The sequence below is a fragment of the Elgaria multicarinata genome, chromosome 21 (assembly GCF_023053635.1).
Source record: "Elgaria multicarinata webbii isolate HBS135686 ecotype San Diego chromosome 21, rElgMul1.1.pri, whole genome shotgun sequence".
In the NCBI taxonomy this organism is placed as follows: domain Eukaryota; kingdom Metazoa; phylum Chordata; class Lepidosauria; order Squamata; family Anguidae; genus Elgaria; species Elgaria multicarinata.
In genome coordinates this window covers 11,698,519-11,709,206 of record NC_086191.1, presented here as the reverse complement: position 1 = coordinate 11,709,206, position 10,688 = coordinate 11,698,519, and the positions used below count along the sequence as shown (strand labels likewise).

General features: G+C 50.0%; 1 protein-coding gene across 1 annotated transcript; it reads left to right on the top strand.

Annotated features, from left to right (window-relative positions):
* The first annotated feature begins 896 nt into the window (after positions 1 to 896).
* DRAP1 (DR1 associated protein 1) lies at positions 897 to 9,441 on the top strand. Its single transcript, XM_063146063.1, has 7 exons — positions 897 to 1,015; positions 4,261 to 4,333; positions 4,670 to 4,763; positions 5,590 to 5,709; positions 7,178 to 7,268; positions 8,086 to 8,171; positions 9,243 to 9,441. Exons 1-7 carry the CDS (start codon positions 974 to 976, stop codon positions 9,385 to 9,387), a joined length of 651 nt encoding a protein of 216 aa, XP_063002133.1. The 5' UTR covers positions 897 to 973; the 3' UTR covers positions 9,388 to 9,441.
* The last annotated feature ends 1,247 nt before the right edge of the window (positions 9,442 to 10,688 follow it).

Below are 10,688 nucleotides of genomic sequence, written 5' to 3'. Positions count from 1 at the left end.
TCTTGAATGCCTCTAGTGTGGGAGAGCCCACAACTGGGAGTAAGTCCCACTGAACTTCAGGGGACTTACACTGTGCATTTGCCAACGAGTGCAATCCTATTATCTACTCAGAAGTAAGCCCCACGGAGAGTTCAATGGGACTTCCACCCAGTGTGTATTACTAGGATGGCTTGTCGCCTAAATCAATTTGAGTGGGCAGTTGTGGACAGCACTCTGCACATGGCTCAGAGGCACTGTCTCCTCTCCTCCCTCTCTGCCCTTCTGTTGTGATCGAGTTTACTGCTGATTAAGAAAACAAAAGATGGCTGTGCTAGTCCTTGATTGGGGGGGGGAAACAAAACACCAAAATGCACAATCAGGTGACCAAAATCCCACAAAAATGCACAAGCTTTCGAGTTCTGCAGAGCGCTTCATCAGGCTAGCCTGGCCTTCCATCACCAGGTGCCCTATAGATCTTGTTGGACTACAACCCCCCCCCCCCCAACCGCCATATTCCCTGGTCAGGGCTGCCGGGCTAGCCTTTCCCAAACGCTCACCCCCTTCCAGATGAGGTTGGACTACAAATCCCAGCATCCCCCAGCGGGGGTCCGCCAGCTGGGGTTGGACTACAAGTCCCAGCATCCCCTAAGGGATGCTTGGGGAAGGCTAGGTGGCACCCAAAAGGCAAGGAATGGGGTGGGAGCACAGATGCTCTGTTGGTTGCTCTGTTTGTTTGCTTTTTTCATTTTTTTATGAATGGGGCATTACTATTATTGTTGTTATATTTATGAATGGGGCCCCGTTCATGGTTTCCCGCCTACTCTGCCCCACCCCCGCACCTACCCTGGCGGCGCTAGGACCGCGCGGAGGCGGCTGGGCCGGGTCGAGCAAGGCAGCTCCTTCCGAGGTTGCCGCCGCCGCCGCCGCCTCGGATCCGGCTCTTTGCTCGCTTGCAAGGCCCGGCAGGAGCAGCGGGGAGGACCAGGAGGCGGCCATGCCGAGCAAGAAGAAGAAATACAACGCGCGCTTCCCGCCGGTGAGAGCCTGACCCCCTCTTACCCCGGGGTAAAAACTCCCCCCCCCGCACAATCCACCCCGGGGTAGCCCTTCCTTTACCCCGGGGTTATGCAAGGGCAGGTGCAAACGCGCCTTCGCCTCTCGCGCGCTGCAATCCCAGAGGGGTTTTCCTTCTTCGGGGTGGGTGGGGAGGGCACTGCGCCTCTCATTGCTGGAGCCCCCCGCCTCATATCCTCCCCCCACATCCAAAGTGGGGGGAGACATTCCCTGTTAGAGACCCCTCCCTGCAAGACACTCGCCCAATCCCTCCCTATGCAAGCCTTTGCTATTTATTTATTTTTACTTTATTTTATTGCAATCTATTAAAATAGACACAAGAGCCTTTCTCTCTCCCCCAATCCCAAAAGATCCCCTTCCCCTTCCGGCTGTAGGGTATAAAATAACTCTCTGCCCCCACCCCCTGCATACAAGCAGTGGGTCCCTCCCCCATAGAAGAAAATGCCTCTTCCATACTCCATAGAATCCCATCTTTACAGTAATCTGTTTTGGGTGTGTGCTTTCCAGATGTGTTGGACTGCAATTCCCACCATTCCCAGCTAGGGAATGATGGGAGTTGCAGCTTAGCACATCTGGACAGCCCCGGTTGTGTTCGCTGGGATGGATGCCCAACAGCTTTGTAGCCAAAGACAGCATTCAGGGTGTTCCCACCCTCAGTTATAGAATTCCTTGGTCTTGGACTACAAATCCCATCACCCGTGTTAGCAACACATCTGGAGCACTTAAGTGGTGATTTTTTTGGGTGCTCTTTCTACCTATCCCATGTCTACCGCTGGACAATTTCTTTGCATTTCCTGTGTTTGGAATGTGACAGATTTTTTCTCTCTGTGCCGTTGATAATTTTATAAAGTTTCTATCATTACTGCTGTTATTATTATTATTATTATTATTATTTATTATTATTATTATATTTATATACCGCCCCATAGCTAAAGCTCTATGGGCAGTTGTTGTTGCTATTGTATATTATTGTTGTTTTGTTGTTGTTAGTCCCAAGTACCTGTCCCATTGATAGACTCCGATTCCTTCTCGTGAAGAGGCTGTCAGAAATTCATGGAGAATTTCGCTATGGATGGCTACTAGTCATGACGGCTACGAGCCATGCTAGGGTCAGTCAGGCAACAGTTCGTAAGCGAGCCTTTGGTTTGAACCAGCAGGGTTCTTTTGGGGTTCTGAAAACATACATCATAAAATACTAACATATGTGAAGTTGGATTGCAATCGCTTTAACATATACGTTACCTGTTTACACTGAATATTATTTGCCTCTTTATCTAAATCATGGCCCTGCTGCCTCGTGACCGTTTTTCTATTTTATATCTTGAAAATGTTTTTGTTTAATAGCCTTATACCTTAACAATTGCTCCTCGAATTGCTTCCTAGCTTGCATTGTTGTTGATTTGAATATGATTTGTGCCAGTGTTTGCTGTTAAAAAAAAAAGAAGTAATGAAATCCGTCATTTGGACCAGGTTTCTCCTTTTTAAAGGAAGCCTTGCTTTCTTAACTCTCCTTGGGCCTATTCTTCAGCCACGCCGGCATCTTTTTCAACTCGTTTTCTTTTAAAACTGTACTATACATTTCGTTTCGGCCAACCCCTAGGTCATTTGAAAGGGTTTGACCTTCTTAACTCCTTTCTGATGCTTTTAAAAATGCACTTTAAAAATAGACTTTCTTTTTTTGTAAATGAGGGTTGTTGGTTGGATTTTCTAGCTCATTTTTCATTCCCATGTATGTGTGTTTGTGTATACATCGAATTTGCTACTACAGCAGCTGCTGTTTCAAGCAATTTTTTGAGTGTGTTGGTTGGCTTGTTTGGACACAAAGAACAAATCTGATCCGCTTGAAAGTGCAGTCCTTTGTTTGAATGAAACTTGTGCAGGATAACTTCCTGGTGGATCATGCCTCAGGTTATGTAGTGAGAAATGAGTTTGTAATAAGCAGTTCAATTTTGTCTGCTACACTCTCTCCTGACTAGTAGCTGTTCTCCGAGCTATCAGGTCGTAGAGTAGGGTCTTTAACCTACTTGAACCTTTTTAACCGGAAATGCCTCCCAGCAAGGGGGAGACCAACCTGATCCCCTACTTCAACCAGAGAAAGATCAGCTTTAGGGAGAATGTTTCACACTTCCCTGCCAGAAAGAATACTTTGAAATTCAGAACTGGGGTCTGTGTTTCATTTTGCTTTCCTCCTCCCTCCCAATCCCTTTTCCTTTTATGTCGTGTCTTTTGGACGCGACAGTTTTGGGCAGAGGCTCTCTCATAATTAATCTTTGTAAGGGTGTAATCCTATGGATGTTTAGGCGGAAAAAAAGTCCTACAGCTACCAGCAGTATCCCCTGGGTCTGATCCAGCAGGGCTCTTCTGATGTAAAAATGTTGTAAATAAAATGCAAAGAACCAGTTAAGTTCCAGCCCTCGCTGAAAGCTAAAGATGTGGCTTTCCTTTTCCCCCTCTCTAGCAAAAGTAGCTTCATTTTCCAGGTCGGGTTGGGAGTTATAGGACTTTTTTCTGTCTAAACATGCATAGGATTGTGCCTTAGGCGCTTCTGGGGGACCCTTTTCCCTCTCTAGCAAAGGTAGCTTGATTTTCCAGGTCGGGCGTCAAAATGCTCCACGCTGAGAGGCTCAACCATGGCTTTTTCAGCCCCATGCCCAATGGTGCGACCACTAGTTCACGCTCTCTCTGCTCACTGCCTAGCAAAGGTGTTGGGGGTGTCATCCTTTGGGGCAAGCGATGTGCAGAGGGCTTCAGCCAGTGCCATATCCTGGGCGTGATGCTAGAAAAACAAGATCCCCAAGCGGGTGTGTCTGTTTCCTGGGTGGGTGTTGGCCAGGTGCTCCCAGATACATCTCAGGCAGGGTTACAAGACAGGCTGAAACGTCTCCACTTAATAGGAACTGCACTCTGCATGTGCTCAGAGGAGCCCTTGTCTTACCCCCACGGGCTTTTGCGGCTGGACTACTGGGCTTATCAAAACAGGTGAGCCCCCAGTTCAGCTTGAGTGCCAGGACGACACCTTTATTTATTTTTCAAGTGCTTCCCGGGCATCCAACAGTAGCTGCTGTTTTAGTCTGAAACGGGGACCTTTTCTGCGGCCAAATGAAGCACTGGGGAAATGTCCCTGTCCTGAAAACGTTCCGCCCCATGTTGCCGCCGGTTGGGGCCCAGCTCCCGTTTAATACATTCTCCCATCCTCTGTCTCTCAAGGCCCGAATCAAGAAGATAATGCAGACCGACGAAGAAATCGGCAAGGTGGCCGCCGCTGTGCCGGTGATCATTTGTATCCTTTTCGCCGCCCCAGCTGCGGTTCATTTCCCCTCTTGCATTCCTGCCTTGAGCAGGGGGATGGTCTGGATGGCCTCCTAGGCCCCTTCCAACTCTTCTATGATTCTATTAAGCGGACGAGAGCGTGGGGCTGGGTGTCACCTTACGGTCACGGCGTGCTTCCCTGGAGGAGAGGGTTCTAAACCAAAATCCAGCATTTCTAAAACAAATAATTAAACCGTTCCTGATGCCGCACATGCTGGACGAGGGGTCAGTTCAGACAACACCTTTCTTAACGGGGTGGGGGCGGGGTCTCCCTTCCTGACGCCCCTTAACTCTTGGCTACCCCAAGCTCGGGCTCTGGAGCTCTTTCTCGAATCCTTACTGAAGAAGGCCTGCCACGTGACGCAGTCCAGAAACGCCAAGACCATGACCACGTCGCATCTGTGAGTATCGGCTCCGTGGCGCACTTCTCCCACCCCCTGCTTCGCCCTCAGCCCTGCAAAGTCCAAAAGGTGGGTTGGCTCCGAGGTCAGTGGGGTGGCGGATCTGCTCCGGGTTTCAGTCAAAACCAGTCACAACACGAACGGAGCTCGCCAGGGTGCAGATAGGTCCTTTAGAGTGGTTCCTGCTGAAACCCGGAGCGGAATTGCCGACCCAGTGCCATCGGCCTCCTCGGCCCGGTTCAAGCCCGTTCTTGTCTGAAACCTTGGACAGCTGCTGCCAGTCAGTGTAGAACAGGGGCGGTTAGAAGGTAGATCTTTAAGTGTGTTAGACGTCAGCTCCCAGAAGCCTTTGCAAGCCTGGCCAATGGTCAGTCGTGCTGCGGGTTGACATTCAAAAGGTCTGGAGGGGTGTCAGGTTGGAGAAGGTGAGTGACGGCAGCACAGAGCTCAACAGACCCATGGCCTCCTGATTTGGTAGAAGGCAAGTTCACATATTCTTATTTCAGTCAGCCCTTTATTCAGGGAACTTGAGGACTAGAATCTCAATTCTTTTTTTAGACGGAAGGTAGAACACCTGGTTTAGGTGCACAAGAAGGCCCTTTCTTCAGGTAGGGCTAAGAAAGACACCTGCAGGAAGCCAGGAGATCCTCTGGATCAAGAGTAGTAATAAATCTAGATAAACCAAAGGTCCGACTCAGTAGAAGTCACGAATCGAAATCACTTTCCTCTAAAACTGTGAGGACTAGAAATTTGCCTTTTGTGTTTTGAACCGAAGTTAAGTGTCTCCCACATCTGGCTGGGATATGGGTTTTTTCCCTCCTCCCAGGAAACAATGCATAGAGCTGGAACAACAGTTTGACTTCTTGAAGGACCTCGTTGCCTCCGTGCCGGATATGCAAGGAGAGGCGGAAGACAACCACATGGAGGGGGAGAAGGTCTCCAGGAGGTAAAGGAAGAAGCAAACAGACCGCAGCGCCATGGTAGAGCCTGTGTTTTGCATGCAGACACTCCCAGGTTCAATCTCCCAGCAGTATCTCCAGGAAAGACCCTCTTCCTGAAACCCTAGAGGAGGGTAAGCCACTTGGTGCCTTCCAGAAGTTTTGGACTACAACTCCCATCATCTCTAGCCAGTAGAGAGCTGCAATCCAAAACATCTGGAGGCCACCAAATTGCCTACCTCTGCCATAGGTAATACTGAGCTAGATAAACCCAATGGCTCCCCACGTTCCTGTTCAGAACCATGAGGACCAGAACCGTGCTTTCTCTCTAGAAGAAGAATTATAGCTCAGTGGGACAGCGCCTGCTTTGCCAGCAAAAGGCCCCAGGTTCACTTCCTAGCTTCTTCGGGTAGGGCTGGAAAAACTCCTGCCTGAAATCTAAAGAGGCGCTGCTGCCAGTCAGTGTTGACAATACTGGGCTAGGTGGACCCAGGGCCTGACTCAGGATAAAGTAGCTACTGATGGTTCTATGCCTTACATGTTGAAACCCCAGATTTAACCCCCTGCATCTTCAGTTAGAAGTTAGTGATGGGAAAGTTATTTTTCTGATGAAGTATCTCTGCCAGCCAGAGTAGGTAATACTAAACCATGAAGGCCTATCAGTCCTATTAGAGCAGCCTTCCTCAACCTGGGGCGCTCCAGATGTGTTGGACTGCATCTCCCAGGATGCCCCAGCCAGCTCTGGGAGTTGTAGTCTAACACATCTGGAGCGCCCCAGGTTGAGGAAGGCTGGCTTAGAGGCTTCTAATCCTTCATTATTCACATAATGCATCCACTACATTTGTCTTTTCAAACCAATTCTACCACCATGTGGACAAGGAACTAGCCTCTTCCTCTCTCCCAGAACACGAGTGAAGCCTGGTTGGGGAAGCCCAGCTCCAATCCTGTGTGTGACCTTGAGGGCCATTCATTGCCTCTCAGCTTGTCCTACTTTGCAGGGTTGTTGTAAAGATCAGATGAGGGTGCAGGGAGGACCCCGCACGCCACCAGGAAATCTTTGGAGGGACAGCAGGGTAGAAATGCAGTTCTGTAAACGCAGCCCCTCCCAAGATGAAATTCCTACAATGGGCAGAATTTCCAACCTCCGCTCATGTGTGCGGACAGTTAAGCCTCTGTTTGTGCATACCGGACCAAAGTCAGCACAGTGCAGTGGTTAGAGCATTGGACTGGGGCTCAGCCATGAAGCTCCCAGGGTAACTTTGAGCCGGTCGCTCTCCAATTAGCCTACCTCGCAGGGTTGTTGGGAGGATAAAACAGAGAGGAGGTGGAAGATCATATAAGCTACATGGGGTTTCTTGGGAGGAAAAAGCGGGATATAAATGTACCCGGTAAATAATAAAGGAAAGCAGGGCTGTGCTGCTATGCCCTGGGGGTGTTTCTTTTTGGACACATCTCTGCTCTCTTTCTCTGGTTCAGGGGCCGGAGACCTGGCAGCGGGCGGAAGAACGGTGGCACGGCAGGGAAAGGAAGGGATCCGAAGCAATCCGGCACGGACTCGGAGCAAGAGGTGGGTTGGCCACAAGGCCAGGACGTCCCCTCCAAGCTGAGGCAGGGCAAGGGCGTGCCACGTTTGGCTAGAAGCGTTCTCCCTGTGTTGCCTCTCCTGCGGTCCTTGTAGCTCTTACTGCCAGTAACCAATGGCGTCGTGGAGGCAGAGCTCACAGGGACGCGTGCCCGACACGTTTTTATGAGCAGGGACGCTGACGCCATCTGTCACCCGTGTCAGACTTCCCCTGCTCCTTCTGAGCTTAGCTGTGTGGGTGGGGGGAGAGCAAATTTTCCTGGCAACAATATATTTCCCCCTAAGTATTTGAGGGGGATTTGGTCCCGAATAGGCCATTAAGACCCATTCACTTGGGGAAAGGTTAGGGCATGCTCCGTCTGGCCATGCTCGATCTCTCCACATCCACCGTGGGAGCCATTTTGTGGCAGCGCCCGCAGCGCATTCTCCAATTCCCCAATGTGCCCGTGGATCCAAAAAGTCTGGGGTGGATTGTTCACCGGCAGAGCAAGGGACGGGTTGTTTTTCTGTGTTGCCTGTTGGGAATCGAGGCCCGGGCGACTTTGTGAGCAACCTAGATGGAAGCAGCCCAGCGGTGGCTCGGGAAAGGTGGTGTTTCAGCTGCCCACCTGGAAGGGCAAAACCAGAAAGGGGGTGTTTTTTTTCTAGCACCTCATAGGACACAATAATTTGCTTATATGAGCTGTGTTTAGCTTGGTTGTCCCCAGGTTGTGTTGGTCTGATCTAAATAAATAGCCATTTGCGTGCAAGAGCCCAGGATTGCGCCGTGGTCACCTTCTCCCATTTTACCCCCCCCCCCCAGGATGACTCAGAAGACAGTGAGAGCAACGGAGAAGAGGAAGTCTCCCAGACGGTCCCCCCTGCACGATCCGCCATGCACCTCCCCACGTAAGAACACGCTTTTATTTTTGTCCCCCTTTGTTGGGCCAGCGGAGGTTTTCGAACACGGGTGGGGAACCCCTTCCAGCCCTGAAGGCCGAATGCCATTACGCAAAAGCTCTCCAGGCTGGGCGGGGCTAGAGGCAAAAGGGGGCGTGGCCCAAATGCAGCAGGGGGGAAATACCGGCGTATTTTTACTTTAAAGTTCTTACTGCCTGGGGACAAAAAAAGCAACCGGCAGAAAAAGCGGGGAAGCCACCCAGAAAATAAAGTAAAGGAAAAAATTGCAGAATGATGCAGAAATTTGGCAGAACAGACTTATGCCTGCTGGTAGGACACAGGCGTTAAATGCAGAAGGCTCTAGCTTCAGTTGTCTTCGGTATAAGGCAGCAGTGTGACAGGCGCCTATTAGGGTAAGAGCCTTCTCTGTAGCGGCCCCTCTATCTACAACATATCACACACACACCCGGAAGATCTGCCTGGGGCCTTCACTGTATATTTTTAGACACCCAAGTCCCTCTTTAAGCAGGCACTTAAGCTTCCGTCTATTGCTTTATTACATTTCCTCCTGGCACCGCCATCTTTTTAATATATATTTGTAATATTTATCATTGTAAGAACATAAGAAAAAGCCCTGCTGGGTCAAACCCAGTGGCCAACCAGCCATCGGCCAGGGACCAACAAGGCAGGACACGGTGCAATAGCACCCTCCCGCCCATGTTCCCCAGCACCTGGTGCACACAGGCTTACTGCCTCGGATACTAGAAGTAGCACATAACCATCAGAGCTAGTAGCCATCAAAAGCCTTCTCCTCCAGGATTGTAATTTTGATACTTATTATTAATTATTATTATTATATTATAATTATATTATTATTATTAATACTTAATTATTATTTGCTGTTCTTGTTGTTTTTACGATTGCAAACCGTCCTGGGGGGGGGGGGCATTTGAAAGTTGGGTGCTACACCAATCTAATAACCCTAATAATAATGATCGTGTATTATTATTATTACGATGTGAGCGCATGCATTCCGGCACTCTAACCGCCCTTCCCTCTCTTTCTCCGGCTTTTCTCCAGCGCTCCAGCCCCGTATCTGCATTTCACCTCCCCACCGGTTCCCACCGTCCCCCTGCCTGTCTCTGCCCCAACAGGGGTGATGTCCGTGGTGCCCGCGCCGCTTGCGCCGGTCCAAGAAGACGAAGAGGAAGATTACGACTCCTAACCCCCGTTCCCTTTTTCGCTGCTGCCACTTTGGGAGGGGGGGGTGGAAGGGAGGGGGGAGGGCGCTGGGTTTGGACGGGGCTGTTCTTAAATTTATTAAAAAACGTGAAACTCTGGCAGGAGCTTTGAGCACGCTTTATTTTTCCGCCCGCAGCCCTGCTCTCTCGCTTGTGCCGTGTTGGGGAAGGCTGTGAACCACCCCATCCGTCGTTTCTGGCGTTAGATAGAAAAGTCAGAAAGAAAGTGAGCTAAAAAAGCAAAGCACTTTTTAAAAACCATGGTTGTTTTTTCCCCTGTTTTAAAAAAGAACAATTACAGAAGGGAGGGAGGGATACTTTTTCTGTCTTCCGGCAGTTGATGTTGTTGTTTCGTTCAGTCGCTTCTGACTCTTCGTGACTTCATGGACCAGCCCACGCCAGAGCTTTCTGTCGGCTGTCGCCACCCCTAGCTCCCCCAAGGTCAAGTCCGTCACCTCCAGAATATCCTCCATCCATCTTGCCCTTGGTCGGCCCCTCTTCCTTTTGCCTTCCACTTTCCCTAGCATCAGCCTCTTCTCCAGGGTGTCTTGTCTTACAAGGAACAATTTTTGTGTGGGGAGAGGGGAGCACCCATAAGGTCCCGTCTCATCCCGCCCCACAACCCCGTGCAAGGCCTGTAGGGAGTGCAAGAGAGGAAGAATACGTCCTGCCCAGGCAAGCCGATATCCTATCGTAGAAGGAAGAGGGGTCCTTCATGTTGTAGCAAGCCATGACGCCGAGGTACAGCGACACGGCGAACCGCACCAGCCGAGGGTAACTAGGAAACCCAACCAGTATGTCCAATGGGGTTAACATGCCGTGATCATGCGCACCCGGTCATTGCACCCCACTACCAAACTGTGATTTGCTAACCAGCTGCAAACCACAAATAGAAACCATGGTTTGTTGTTGGCTTATCAGACTGCCTTGTTTAAGCCACGGCTTTAATCCCAGATTGTTTAAGCCCAGCCACACACAGAGGAGGCAGTAAATCCTACTCTCAAGATATGCAACTTCGGCGTTTTCTTCTTATCGCTCTCTCATTTTGGTGGTGGGCCAAAGAGGTCATTCAGCCACATTTAGGGCATGGAAAGACACGAGAGATAAAAGGTAAGATGTGCGTGATCAACCAGTAACTGCAGGAAAAATAATTGCAGGTGCTCGGAATGCCCTTTTTCAAAACGGGAGATTCGTTCAAGAGATCTTTCTCTGTTCCCAAGCACGCTTAACAACAACATAAAAGCCCTGCATTGTTGTGACTCAACAGAGAAAGAAATTAAAAGAT

What these genes read in the sequence shown, in the direction of transcription:
- DRAP1 (XM_063146063.1), top strand. Translation starts at nt 974, where the DNA reads ATGCCGAGCAAGAAGAAGAAATACAACGCGCGCTTCCCGCCG. An exon ending in ACCATGACCACGTCGCATCT is followed by an intron (nt 4,764 to 5,589) that starts GTGAGTATCGGC and finishes CCCTCCTCCCAG; the next exon opens with GAAACAATGCATAGAGCTGG. An exon ending in GGGGAGAAGGTCTCCAGGAG is followed by an intron (nt 5,710 to 7,177) that starts GTAAAGGAAGAA and finishes TCTCTGGTTCAG; the next exon opens with GGGCCGGAGACCTGGCAGCG.